We start from the raw sequence: 11,790 nt of genomic DNA, 5'->3' as shown, positions 1-11,790 counted from the left end.
AAGATAAATCCACTAAAGGTTATGAAGTGCTCACATACTCTTATAATGAGGCTATATAAGCACCTTCGCTAGATAAAGAATTATAGCATATTTTGAGAGACAAATTCTCTGCCAGCACCACTGCAAATTATCTCCATAAAATCTTATTTTAGAAGCAACTTTAATGTTTGACTCTTGTGTGAAAGGAAATAAATGTTACTGTAGCAAAATGAATGTTTGTGCCAGCAGGCTAAAATATTACAGGGATTATTAATAAGGAAAATTAGCAAGCACAGCCTCAGCCAGCAGAGAAGTCGAGCAATCCCTGAGTGTCCTTTCACTGGCTGAACTTAGTAAGAATTGCAAGCAATCAGCACCTCTCAGGATCAGACCTTTTATATACATAACTGCCTTCCCTACTCAGCCCCTTCAATTTATGCCCTGAAGCATGAGATTTGATTATGTTTGTCACTTCAGCTTGTGTAGCCTGCTAGCGGGCATTAAATCAGCCATCACTTCCTTCCCACCTACACACTGCATTTGCTTCAGTGACCCCTTCGTGGAAGTGAACTCCACAGGTTGTCTGCATTAGAAGCTGTATAAAACATTACCATCTCCCACTTATTAATTGCTTGGCTCTAAAGAAATTACTGCCTTTAATTTCATTGAATGTCACCTTCTAATCAGATGGCTGGAGAGGCTAACAAGCAAGAACTGCTCTGGTTTCAATGCCTCCATCACTCTGCATCCCTATTTCACAAGGTCCGGTAAGCGGCACTCATTACTGAGGCGGTAAATCCTTCCCCAGCCACCCAACAGAGGGCAAGCGAAGCTTTCGGCAGCACACCCAGGAGGCTGCTGCTCTTGCAGAAACATTCGTAGGAGCAGGTTTGTGTCTCCGTGCTGCTAGTGTGCATTCAAGTGCACTCAGCTTCATGTTTGGGGTGCTTTAATTATGCATAAAAGGAATAAAATTATTCCATCAAAATTGTGTCAAATGGCTTACAGTAAATAAAGCCATGGGCTGCCACAAAATGAGGCTCCAGCTGGACCCGTCTGCAAAAAGAGTTTGTGTAGGGTTGCTGGGGAGCGGGGACACGACACACAAACTGAACTTGCTGCTGGCTTGGGATGAAGAAGGAGAGTACCATGAGAGGGGGTTTAGTGGGCACTGCCCTGGTCCTTGGCTTCCTGATCATTGAAATGGGGAAAAGGATGGGTTCCTTCCTTCTACAAATATATTTAGGGTGGCCCCACTGACCTACTGTTGCTTACGAAAGCGGTTTCTCCCAGCCTGCCCCCTTTCTCCCTGGTGCTCCAGCAGAACAGGCAAGATTTCTCCAGACCTGTGTTCCCATTCTTACAAAAGCAGAGATTTTACCTGGTATCTTATGCTTTTGTAAGCACTCATCCCTTAATGAGGGCAGTTAATGCAGTTTGGCTGACATTTCCAGAGTTATAAGGAAAGTCGAGCCATTTGTGACCCTCTGGCTGCCCCTCATCCTCTAACTTATGCTCCCTGCTGACTTTGAGAAGAAATGGCAAACTGCTCTAGAAAAACCCAGAAAACCCTGGAAGGCAGATGTATTTGTTGGGGAACTTGTGGTCAGTAAGCCTTGAGAGGGGGAAACGGGAGCAGTGCAGAGGAGCTAATTGCTTGGTGGCCATCTGGAAGCAAAAGACGAAGGGAACGTGGTGAGGCACATGGCTGGACTTTCACCTCCACACAACAAGAGCTGAATAATAAAGTAATAAGCTGGCTTTCAGGCAAAATAGAACAAAACCAAAGGCAGCTGAGTCATAACAGGGTCCCGGTCAGGGCTGTCAGGAAGGTTGCACATGAAAGATGGGAAAATTATAGAAATGCTCATTAATCTGTTTTTTATCGTCATCTGAAGACTCTGGATTATGGGCTAAAGGCTTTCGCGCAGGAAAGAAGAGGATGGGGCCGGGGACAGATGCTTGCCTCTCTCCGGGTCACTAGATGGTACAAGTCTGGCTCTTTCCTTTCTTGCTCAAAGGCATCTTACAGCAGGGACCCAAGAGCTACCAGGAGAAAATTGTTCTCCGCTCCCTGTAACAGTGAATGGACATAGTATTTCAGTCATTAATTGCTTGCCCACAATATTTAACAGATGTAGAAGATCCAAACTGGGGGGGTGGGGGTCCAGCCCCAGCTGAGAGAGAAAACCTCACTTTCTTGGTGGAATTTTACTTTTCTCTCTTGGAAAGTTTATAAAATTACTATAAGTACATGTGTCTAAACTGAGGATAAAGTCTACAGCTGATGAAGAGCTGTTGCTGTAGTCGTGCACTGGGGTCTGGGCAGCCTCCGAAACCACACCCCACTTTCCCAAGGGCTGGTCCTGTTTGTGCCACCGCCTTTTGTGTGTCCTTGCAGGAGAATGGTGATTTCCCTCACCGGAGACAGAGCAGGTCACCTAGCAAAGCACCTTTCTGGGCGAAAGTTGGACGTGGGTTCGAGAAACATGACGCTCAAAAGCAACTGCATTTATTATATCTCACTAATGTTACAATATGTAAGGAGAACAGAATTCTGAAGTAACATTCTGATCTACTAAAAATAATTGTTCAGATCTACTGAATTCACACCAAAATCACATTATAATATGTGTGAAAAGGCGCGAAATCCATATTTCAGGAAATATTTGTGCAGCTGCAGTAGGAAATAATCTCGTTCACAAGGTCACAGCAAGGGTGAGTCCTAATCACAGCCGGAATTATTAAGAGCCCTTATGAACAAGGCTGATCGAGGTAGTGAGAGGATGAAATACTGCATGCAGAAAAGGACAGCCATTGTGGATGTCATTGTTTTATTCTCTCTCTCACTTGCTTGTATCAAAATGGGAAATCAATACCTATCTGTAAGGCAAGAAATCAACTTAGGAAAGAGCTTACCTACAAGATTTTGCTATTTTCCATAACCTGCAAACAGCGGGTTCCCTGGCAGACTGCACCGAGCTGCGTGCTGTCAGTGGAGAGGGCAACGGGGAGCCCCAGATTCAAGTAGACACCATGGGGCGGGAACAGCAGGGAGGAAACGTGGGAGTCACCGCTCTCAGCTGAGTCCCTGGCTCTGCCTATACCCTGGGAAACGAAGCAATGAGGCTGAGATGCCCAAACATACAAAAATACTCCTTGGAAGTTAGTGAAAAATCTGGAGAAGCCTGAAAGGCTGTTGGCACTGAAGGATTAAATGTTGGGCCTCAGGTGGAAATTGCAGCTGAGCAAAGAGCCTTGGTAAGCCATCAGTGGCCATCAGGAAGGCAAAGTCCATCTATTTTCATTCCTAGTGAGCTGCTGCTTAATGGGATGTAGGTAGGTATTAGGGAAATGCCTTAATATCTGAGCTCACCTGCAACGTCATCAGCCTTAGGGACTGGTTGTGATTTTGCAGGAAAAAGTAAGTCCTGTGTACTTTCTGGGAGGTATCTTGCTAATGAATAAACAACCAAACTAAAGCAGACCTGTGTTGTGGCATGGTAATGAGCTAATGGGGAGTGAACAGTGCAGTCAAGAAATCAGAGTCAGAATTAAATCAAACCGTGAATTAACAATTAAATATTAACAACTGATCAAAACATCAGATAGACTGTCAGCAGGATTTGAATAATGAAGCAATGCAGCATTGGACTGGTTGTTACAAAACATTAACCCGGCAAACCTAAGGCTTGCTGTGACCTTCTCCTAGTCCTCTTGTGCAGGAGACAGATCCTCAAAAGCTATCGTGGAGTGTGGCTAGAACCGGAGCAGGGGTAAAGAATTAATCCGTATTCTACATAGATACTGAGGAAGAGAAAGGCTCACAAACGTTTACGCAACATTCTCGGTATACATGTATATTTCAGGATGACCCACCCTGAGTTAAGGTAGTGTTTGGGGTATGCGTGCACCTTATTTGTGCACCCCCCGGAGGAGCACAGGGCTGGAGGGACGACTGAGACCAGTCCGCTATATTCACCCCTGACCAGGGCATGCACATTTAATCCCAAAGTGTCCACTGGGCCGCTGCTTGGTGTGACCCATGCATTGCAAGTCACAAAACACCTCCCACCACCCTAGAACAAGCTGAAGACCGTTAGGACAAAGGCCCAGAAGTTTCCTCAACTACAAATTACAGGAGAAAAAGAACAGGAGAAATCAATGGTCTGAGATCTGCTATTACACCTGCGTTAGCAGGTGATCCCAGGCTATTTCTTCTCTGCTAAACAAGAAATAAATCTTCCCAGCAAGAGATAAACTTCGTGCCTCAGAAAGAGCTGTAGAAAACAGCAACAAGAGGCTGGCGGGTGTCCCTGAGTGTTAGTGGTGAGAGCAAACGTGCTGGCTGCATAGTCTGGGAAGGATTTGATTCAGGATTTTAGTCCAAGTGATGTCTTTGCTCAGTACCTCTTCCTGAGGAGCATCTCTGTGCTGGGGCAGCCGGGGGTGTCGGGCATCTCTCCTCCCTCAGGAACCAGACCCACAAACATCCCCGCAGCTTCCCTCCCCCAGCACAGCATACCAGCTCCAGCTCTTCCACCCCAAAAAACCCCACAGCAAACGCGTGTTTCTGATGTGACTGTGAAAAAGTTTTTAAAAAGAAAAAAAAAAAGCTCTGGATCTGGCCTTGCCTCTCCAGTTTTCTGCAATAACAGGGAGAAATTCCTATCACTTCCACATCTCTTCGTGCATTCTTGGTATAATCCATGAATTCATCACATTGCTCATAACTCTTGTACTCCTCATCTCTCAGGACTTTGTGAAAAAGCCTCCGTCACTTCTCCTACTGTGTTTACATCTGTTCAATATAGCTCATGTGTTGGCAATAAGCTGCTTTCAGTTTGGCTAACCGAAAGGTCTGCCAACCAAAGCAGCATGAACTCTGCAGGCACGAAGCCTCCCTTGCCTGGGCAGCAGCGCTGCCACGAGGGCTCTTGCTGAGATGGTTGCATTATGGTCTGAGCCTTGTGGAGGTGCTTGAGCCTGTAGCAAAGCCATATGGACCTGCTGTTGTCCCATCTGTCCCATGGCCTGAGTGTTTTTTGATCGGGATTGGGTTGTGTTTTACCATTGCTGGTCAGTTCTGTGCTGCAGCACAAGATGCTGCTTCCAGGAAAATCCGTGAGAGGACTCAGCCCCTCATCTTCCATCGCAGGGGCTATCAGAGGTGCTATTTGGGACATGCCCCTTCCCTCCACAGCCATCCCATCTCCCTCTGGCCTACATAAAATACAGATTCATTTCATATTGCCTGTGGGGAGGAAGGGAGTTTCTCCATCCAGTCTCCCCACCAGTGGAGGAAGCCTACCTCTGGTGGAGCCTCAGTACCCACGGCTGTGCACATCCCTCTGAGACTCTGCTGTTGTTCCTCCACTCCCCCTGAACACGTATATCTCTGTGCTGAGAGCCTTTTCTCAACCCCTGGTACCCATGACCGTATGATGTGGTGCCCAAGGTAGACAGAACTGCAGTTGGGCACTTCCTACCAAGCCTAAGAAAACCGTGTCTCAGCTTCTCTTTCCTTCAAAGGCATGGAAGGGCTGTCAGCACTTTTGCATCCATCCTTAGTGAATGTGTTTAACTATGTTTTTTCACCAGCCCTGGTGAGGACACGGCCAATGCTGGTAGCCTCATCGGCCTATGTAGGTAGCCTATGGCAGCCTGGATTGCAGCAGGGGGCAGCAGTCCTGAACTGGGTTTAAATACCTTTTGATAGAAAGGGATAGATTTTACTATCATTTATCCTAGTTTCTAGCTGGTATAGACATATTGTCATGCACAAGGTCAGGTCTTGGATCTTCACTCACTTTGTCTTTGTCCAGGCAAAATTTTTACCAAGCAGAAAGAAGCTGGCAATTTCCAGATCTCAGTAAGTCTAGAGCACCTGTAATGTGCATTTTAACACTTACTGAGAAGGACTGTATTTTGCAGGGAAAAATGCACCTGAATTTGCAGTGTTTCCTCAGTGCAGAGGTTCATGGGCCAAAGAGAGGGCCAGGCATTTACCACAGCTCTTTATCTTCTACTGAACTCTCCAGCTGCCTTTAAGAGGAGCAGACCCCCATGCTGGGTGCACAGGGTCCAGATGTTGGCCAGATGATCGGTCTCTCTCTTCGCCTGTATTTTCTGCTTTGTACGTTCTGTCAGCACATTGCCAGACACGGAGCAGATCCATCCTACAGTTTGAGAATCTTCATGTGGAACACTGGGGTCTGATCCAGGAGTGGCTGATTTATCTCACTCATACCGAGCGTTGAGCCAAATGCTGAAAGAGTTTGTGTTGGTTATTTCAGCCTGTGTTTATGCAAGTGGCCTCAGCACTCAAGACAACAGGGTTCCCTAAAGCAAGATCTTCTCATAGATTACTGTCTTGAAGGAAGGTTTTTTTGAAGCTCTCATAATGCAAACATTGTAGCATACAGTACATCCTTGAAATTTAACTTTGCATCTATATCACAACCACAGGAGCTCGGGTCTCTGTACAACCCAATACAAATTGAAGCAGAGCTCTTTCTGGAGCGTGTCCCTCCTCCTCACACTCTTGTATCCACTGCGTACATTTTGGCAGTGGCGGTTTGCGAGGATGGCAAATGCACATTTGTTACGATTGTCCCAGCTGAGGAATAGCCTTTCCTCCAGGAGTAAGGAGAGTGGAGTCTTCCAGGGCTGGTCTCTGTGAGAGACAGGGAGAGAAATAGGACCTGCTAGTGACTGCTTGGTGACTTTCAGCTGCAAAGCCTCGAAATGCAGAGAAAGCAGCACTCCAAGGTACGACATAATAACACATCTGATGTCATACTTACACCTCAGCTCCCACCTGAAGACTTTGATGTACTTTCTAGAGCTGCTGAAATGACACTATTCCCATTTTACAGCTGAAGATATTGCTCCTGGGGATGAGCAACCGTCCTGCAGGATGTCCCCGAAGGCCTTTTCCCACCCTGTGTGCCTGCAGCACGCCCCGAGTGATGGCTCTGTCTCTGAACTGTGTTTCAGCCTTGCCACAGTTCCTCACCTCTGAAGAGATACATGCAGCACGTGAGCAGGGCTCCAGATAAGAAACAGCCGAGCGACCCCGCCATGCCGAGCCAGCACGACCAGCCAAACTTGTACTGGATGCCCAGAAATACGTTGTGGAAGACCAGAGAGGAGCGCTCCACGTAGACATCGACGGCATACCACACCGAGCCGGTAATGCCTGGGAGACCTGCAGGACAGGAGGGAGGTGCCACACAGAGCTCCCAGATGGACCATGAGGAGATCACAAACATATAGATATAGATACAGATACAGATACAGATACAGATATAGATATAGATATAGATATAGATATAGATATAGATATAGATATAGATATAGATATAGATCAGGAGCTATAGACTGCTCTCTGCTGCGTCAGACCTTAGGATGGGAAGACCTTCCTCGGACGGCAGGTTTTGGCCCCTGTTCAGTCTCAGCCTGGTCACTTTGGCGGATTCACCCTGGCTCCTACGGAGCGCTGCCAGGTGGAGGCTCTGCCTCGCTGCTTGGCACTCACTGACACCACCAGTGCCACTTGGCAGCACTCAGGTTTCTGCAGTAAAAGGCAGAAAGCTCCTCCCTTCTCAGCTTGTTTATCAACTTCTTGTAAAGTTGCTTCAAGAATTTAATTTTCTAATCTGTTCTGACTTTCAGAACTTTGACAGTGTTTTCCAGGCAAACTTTAGGTGCTGAGTAGAGGGTGTTTAAAAGTACCTCGTGTTTTACACGCATTCCCAGTGACTAGGGTGACTAGGGTGAGTTATGTGTTAAATCCACTAACGCTGAAGCAGAGGTAGATGCTCAATATTGGCATTAAGTCAAATAAAATTATTTGGTACCTAGTTGGCTGTCTATTTATTTTTGCATTTCAAATTCTCCCACTGGTTGTGACAGCAAAACACCTCAGTCAGTCAGGTATTTATCACCTAGGAGGGACAGATGTGTTATTATCCGTTTATTAGAGATCGGCTGCAGAGATTTTGGGCTAAGTGACTTGCTCAAGGTCACACAATCTGTGGCAGAGCCAGGAACTGAACCCAGATGCCAGGACTTTCTAGTCCTTCAGCAATTAGGTCTCTTTGCCTTATCAACAACAGCGACTTCTTCACATAAACCAGCAGTAAATGGAAGTCAGTCAACTCAGAGCCAAGTCACCTGGGCAATACATGAAATGAAAGCAATAAACCCAGCTATGTGCTGTTAGCGGCAGGCAGTGAACAGGGGAAGCTATACTGTACAAATAAAGCAAATAAAGGTCCTTCCCCCATGTTTACCCTCTAGAAAATCACCAGCTCCTCTCCCCCAAATAAGAGAAGGCTTTCAATCTTCCCCCCTTTGCTAAAGGGTGTTCTGCAGGGTGGGGGTGCAGCAGACGAGTACCTGCAATGAGTAACGTTACTCCAGACACCAGGCAGATGCGCAGCTTGATGAGCGGCTCATCGGGAAGGAATTTTACGCAGTCCAGTCCCAGGACCAGGAAGAGAAATCCAAACCCTGCCAGGATATCTGCTGTGATCATCATGGCTCGGGTCAGCACCAGCTTCACTGCAGGACAAAAGCAGATCATTCTAGTGCACAGGGAGTGGAAATGTGGGCGGGTAACGGGGTCAGATCCCGTGGGAACATTTTTTTCTGAGGTGAAGATCTCTCCAGCTTCCCCTGGGAGTAATACCTCAATGAAAAATGAAACATGGATCTAACACACACATGCACCAAATTATCTGTCACTGAGTAGAACAGATGCTCTTTTTGTCTACACTCAGGTGTCCCCACCACTTGTAGCAACATCTTTGACTCTTACATACCAGGGTGCTCAGCGAAGATGGAGTCGTACTCATCACAAGTTTGGATCCCATCAAAAACGTTTGTGACACATTCCCACCACAGGCCACGGCATTTTGTACTCACCTGTGGGTTGAGAAGAGAAAAAAGACCGTAAGTTGATATATGCACCAACACAGTGGATGGTCGGCTAGGCCTTTCAACAGAAATCTGGGTCCAGTTACGTTGATGGCAAACTGGAGTTGTTTAGCTTGAAGAAGAAAAAAAGCATCAGGATGGAGAAAAAGGACAGTTTTCTGTGTCCATTACTAATGGTTTTAAATGAAAGCAAAAGAAATTCAGACTAGACATTAGGAAAAAACCTTCCTATTGATAAGGATAAAAATTCTGAAGGAAATTTCTGGGAGGAGCTGGGGGTTGGCTGATGGGAGAGATCTAAGAGCAGGTTTGATTGCTCCTTGCCAAATGCTTGTCTAGGCTGAGCTGGGCAGGGCTATGGACCAGATGACCTACGACTGTGCTGTCCACGCTCCCCTTACATCATCCTCCTGCCGAGAAGGAGCAGCTCAGAGGGGAGCATGGCTGGCAGGGCAGGCATTGCACCAGGAGCTGGGCACCCACAACGGGAGGCGGCCATGGCGGGGTAAAGGAGTTCTTTGCTGCCGAGCGGAGGTGTGGATGTGAGCCCCTCTCCAGACGCGTGTAGAGGTCTGCCCCCAAGTGACTCAGCTGTAAACACTGGCTGGAAAATGAGAGGCAGCCAGCACTGATCCTGACCCCGGGGCTCCTGGTGCGCTGCCGGCTATGGGACCGCGCGTGCCCAAGCCACATTCATCGCTGAGACATCCAGACTCAGCATACGTCGCACCAGCATCATGGCTAATCGTCTCCGCTGTCCTGAAGCCGTAGATACCATTCCCAGCCCAGCCTTTCATAAATCACTTTAATATGGGAGCTATTTTCATTACCAATGCAAATACAGCAACAAGTACTTCTAAAACATTCCTGGAATTGCTCATACAAGGAGCGGAGTTAATGTCAGCACAGCTTTGGACTCCAGCCTGCCCCGCTGCTGCCAGCGACACCCGCTGCAGTTAATGGAGAGAGATCTCTCCCAGGGAATGGGTTTCACTCAGGGGAAGGGGACCGGGCTTGCTTGGAGGACACAATAAATTCATTTCTCTTGCACTGCGGAAATCACAAAGCAGATAATAACACACCTCAGCCACTTAACAAAATCTCATTCAGCATATATTGAAGTCCATAGCCAACCACTATATTTTCTCCACAACACAACATCTGAGCCAAACTGTACACCTTCTCTGTGATACTGCACCGAGGGTAAAAGGTGAGTAAAAATGACTCACAACTTCAGACGGGCAAAAAAGATGCTATTTATGTTTGAATGAAAACAATCTATGTGTTTTGTTTCATGACGGTGAAAACTGCTTACAATTTCTGAGATTTTGGGGCAGGTTTAATGAAAAATATCACAAAAAATTGAGAAGCAGTGCTGGAAAAAAATGGTTTCATTGATTCTGTGTTTTTCAAGAGAACAGTGTCATGTAAAACAATTTGCCATGTTTATATTAGATGTAAGTTTTTACTATGGCCCTCTTAATTCAGCTGCAGCTCCTCTTCTGCCCTAACTCACCACCATTCAGGCTGTGCTTGAACTTACCATATTTTCATTAAATTACATTTTGTTCCACTTGTATTTATATAATTTCATGTTCCTCTCAAGCCACCGTAGGCTTATTCATACTATGTATTCTGCTAATACTCTCAGTTTCTTCCTCACTTGCTCGCATTAGTATTGTTTTTTAAATCTTACAAGCAGCAGCTTTGTCTAAATTATTTATAAAGAGACTAACAGGATTCCAGGCTTTGTCAGCCTCCAAGCAAAACAGAGGGCTTAAGGTGCAACAGTTGTGATCATGGTCTAGTTTGTGAAACAACCCCCTTCTCAGACTAGAAAAAGCTTGATAAATGTTTTGTGTTTCTTGGGGTGTTTCGGTTGTCACCTACTCCTGCTAGCGCTGAGCGCGGGCAGAAGCGGGATCAGCCCATCTCCATGCAGCACATGCGCAGCCAGGGATAAATGTCTCATTGCCTGGCACAGCAGTGATGGGAACAGACGTCGGAGGGGGAAACTGTGGCTGGCCTGAGCCACTGCCCAGCTATTCCAGTTTCTGTTATCTGCCTCTTAACCTTCTTGGCCATCCCTTGCTCTCTTCTGCTTTGTGCACTGTTTGTCCTTCTGGTTGTTAATCTGCTCCCAGACCGCGCTCGGGACAGCGCAGACCCTCAGGCATGCGTGAACTCGCTGCTGCAAACGGGAGAGGGGTCAGGGCTGGCTGGGGCGTCATGGGCGGGCATGGGTTTCTCCATACACCATGTTGGTAGCACTAATTCCCCCTCACCTCTTTCCCCCCCTAGCAAATCTGTTCCAGCTTCCCTGGGCCCAGCCAAGGACTCGCTGAGAAGCTAAGCACCACAGCCAAACTCTTCATCTCCCACCTGGATTACGAAACTCATTGCCACGACCTGCTTTCCCTAATACAAGTATGCATGTAAAACATAAACTGCTTAATGACTGTAATATATATATAATTATATTCTATGCATAATGTATAATTAATATTAAAATAATTCTAATACAAAAAATGACGGAACAAGCACACACTTCCCCTTCTGGGGAAAGCACAGAAGACAAACGTGTGAGTGATGTTAGTCACAGTGTTTTATCGCACTGTAAAAAGACGCCAACATACAATGATTACAAGCCCAGCACGAGAGTAAAACAGGCAGCATTTAACAGTAGTGGTAATATTTTTAATCCGCCTGCAAGAGGGAGGGACAGTGTACACAATACAGTGCTTGTTGGGAAGCAGATTACGGGTTTTTTCCAGCACAAACTACTGCAAAAATTGACCCAGGCTTGTCTTGACGCTCACACGGAGTGAACCAGCTTAAACTGCTTTCTGTGTTGCCGTAACCTGGTTG

General features: G+C 46.6%; 1 protein-coding gene across 1 annotated transcript in view; it reads right to left on the bottom strand.

Annotated features, from left to right (window-relative positions):
- Positions 1–6,515: 6,515 nt before the first annotated feature.
- CLDN16 (claudin 16) overlaps positions 6,516–11,790 on the bottom strand; it is a 7,151-nt gene continuing 1,876 nt past the window's right edge. The window contains exons 2-5 of the mRNA XM_009635618.2: positions 8,808–8,910; positions 8,383–8,547; positions 6,998–7,189; positions 6,516–6,655 (exon numbers count right to left, since the gene is read on the bottom strand). Of these exons, the coding sequence (XP_009633913.1) occupies positions 6,516–6,655; positions 6,998–7,189; positions 8,383–8,547; positions 8,808–8,910 (600 nt within the window). The remainder of the gene's footprint in view (positions 6,656–6,997; positions 7,190–8,382; positions 8,548–8,807; positions 8,911–11,790) is intronic.

Source organism: Egretta garzetta, unplaced genomic scaffold (genome assembly GCF_000687185.1).
Source record: "Egretta garzetta isolate BGI_Z169 unplaced genomic scaffold, ASM68718v1 scaffold333, whole genome shotgun sequence".
NCBI classification, from domain to species: Eukaryota; Metazoa; Chordata; class Aves; order Pelecaniformes; family Ardeidae; genus Egretta; species Egretta garzetta.
Note: the sequence above shows the minus strand (reverse complement) of the source record. Positions and strands in the feature narration are given on the sequence as shown.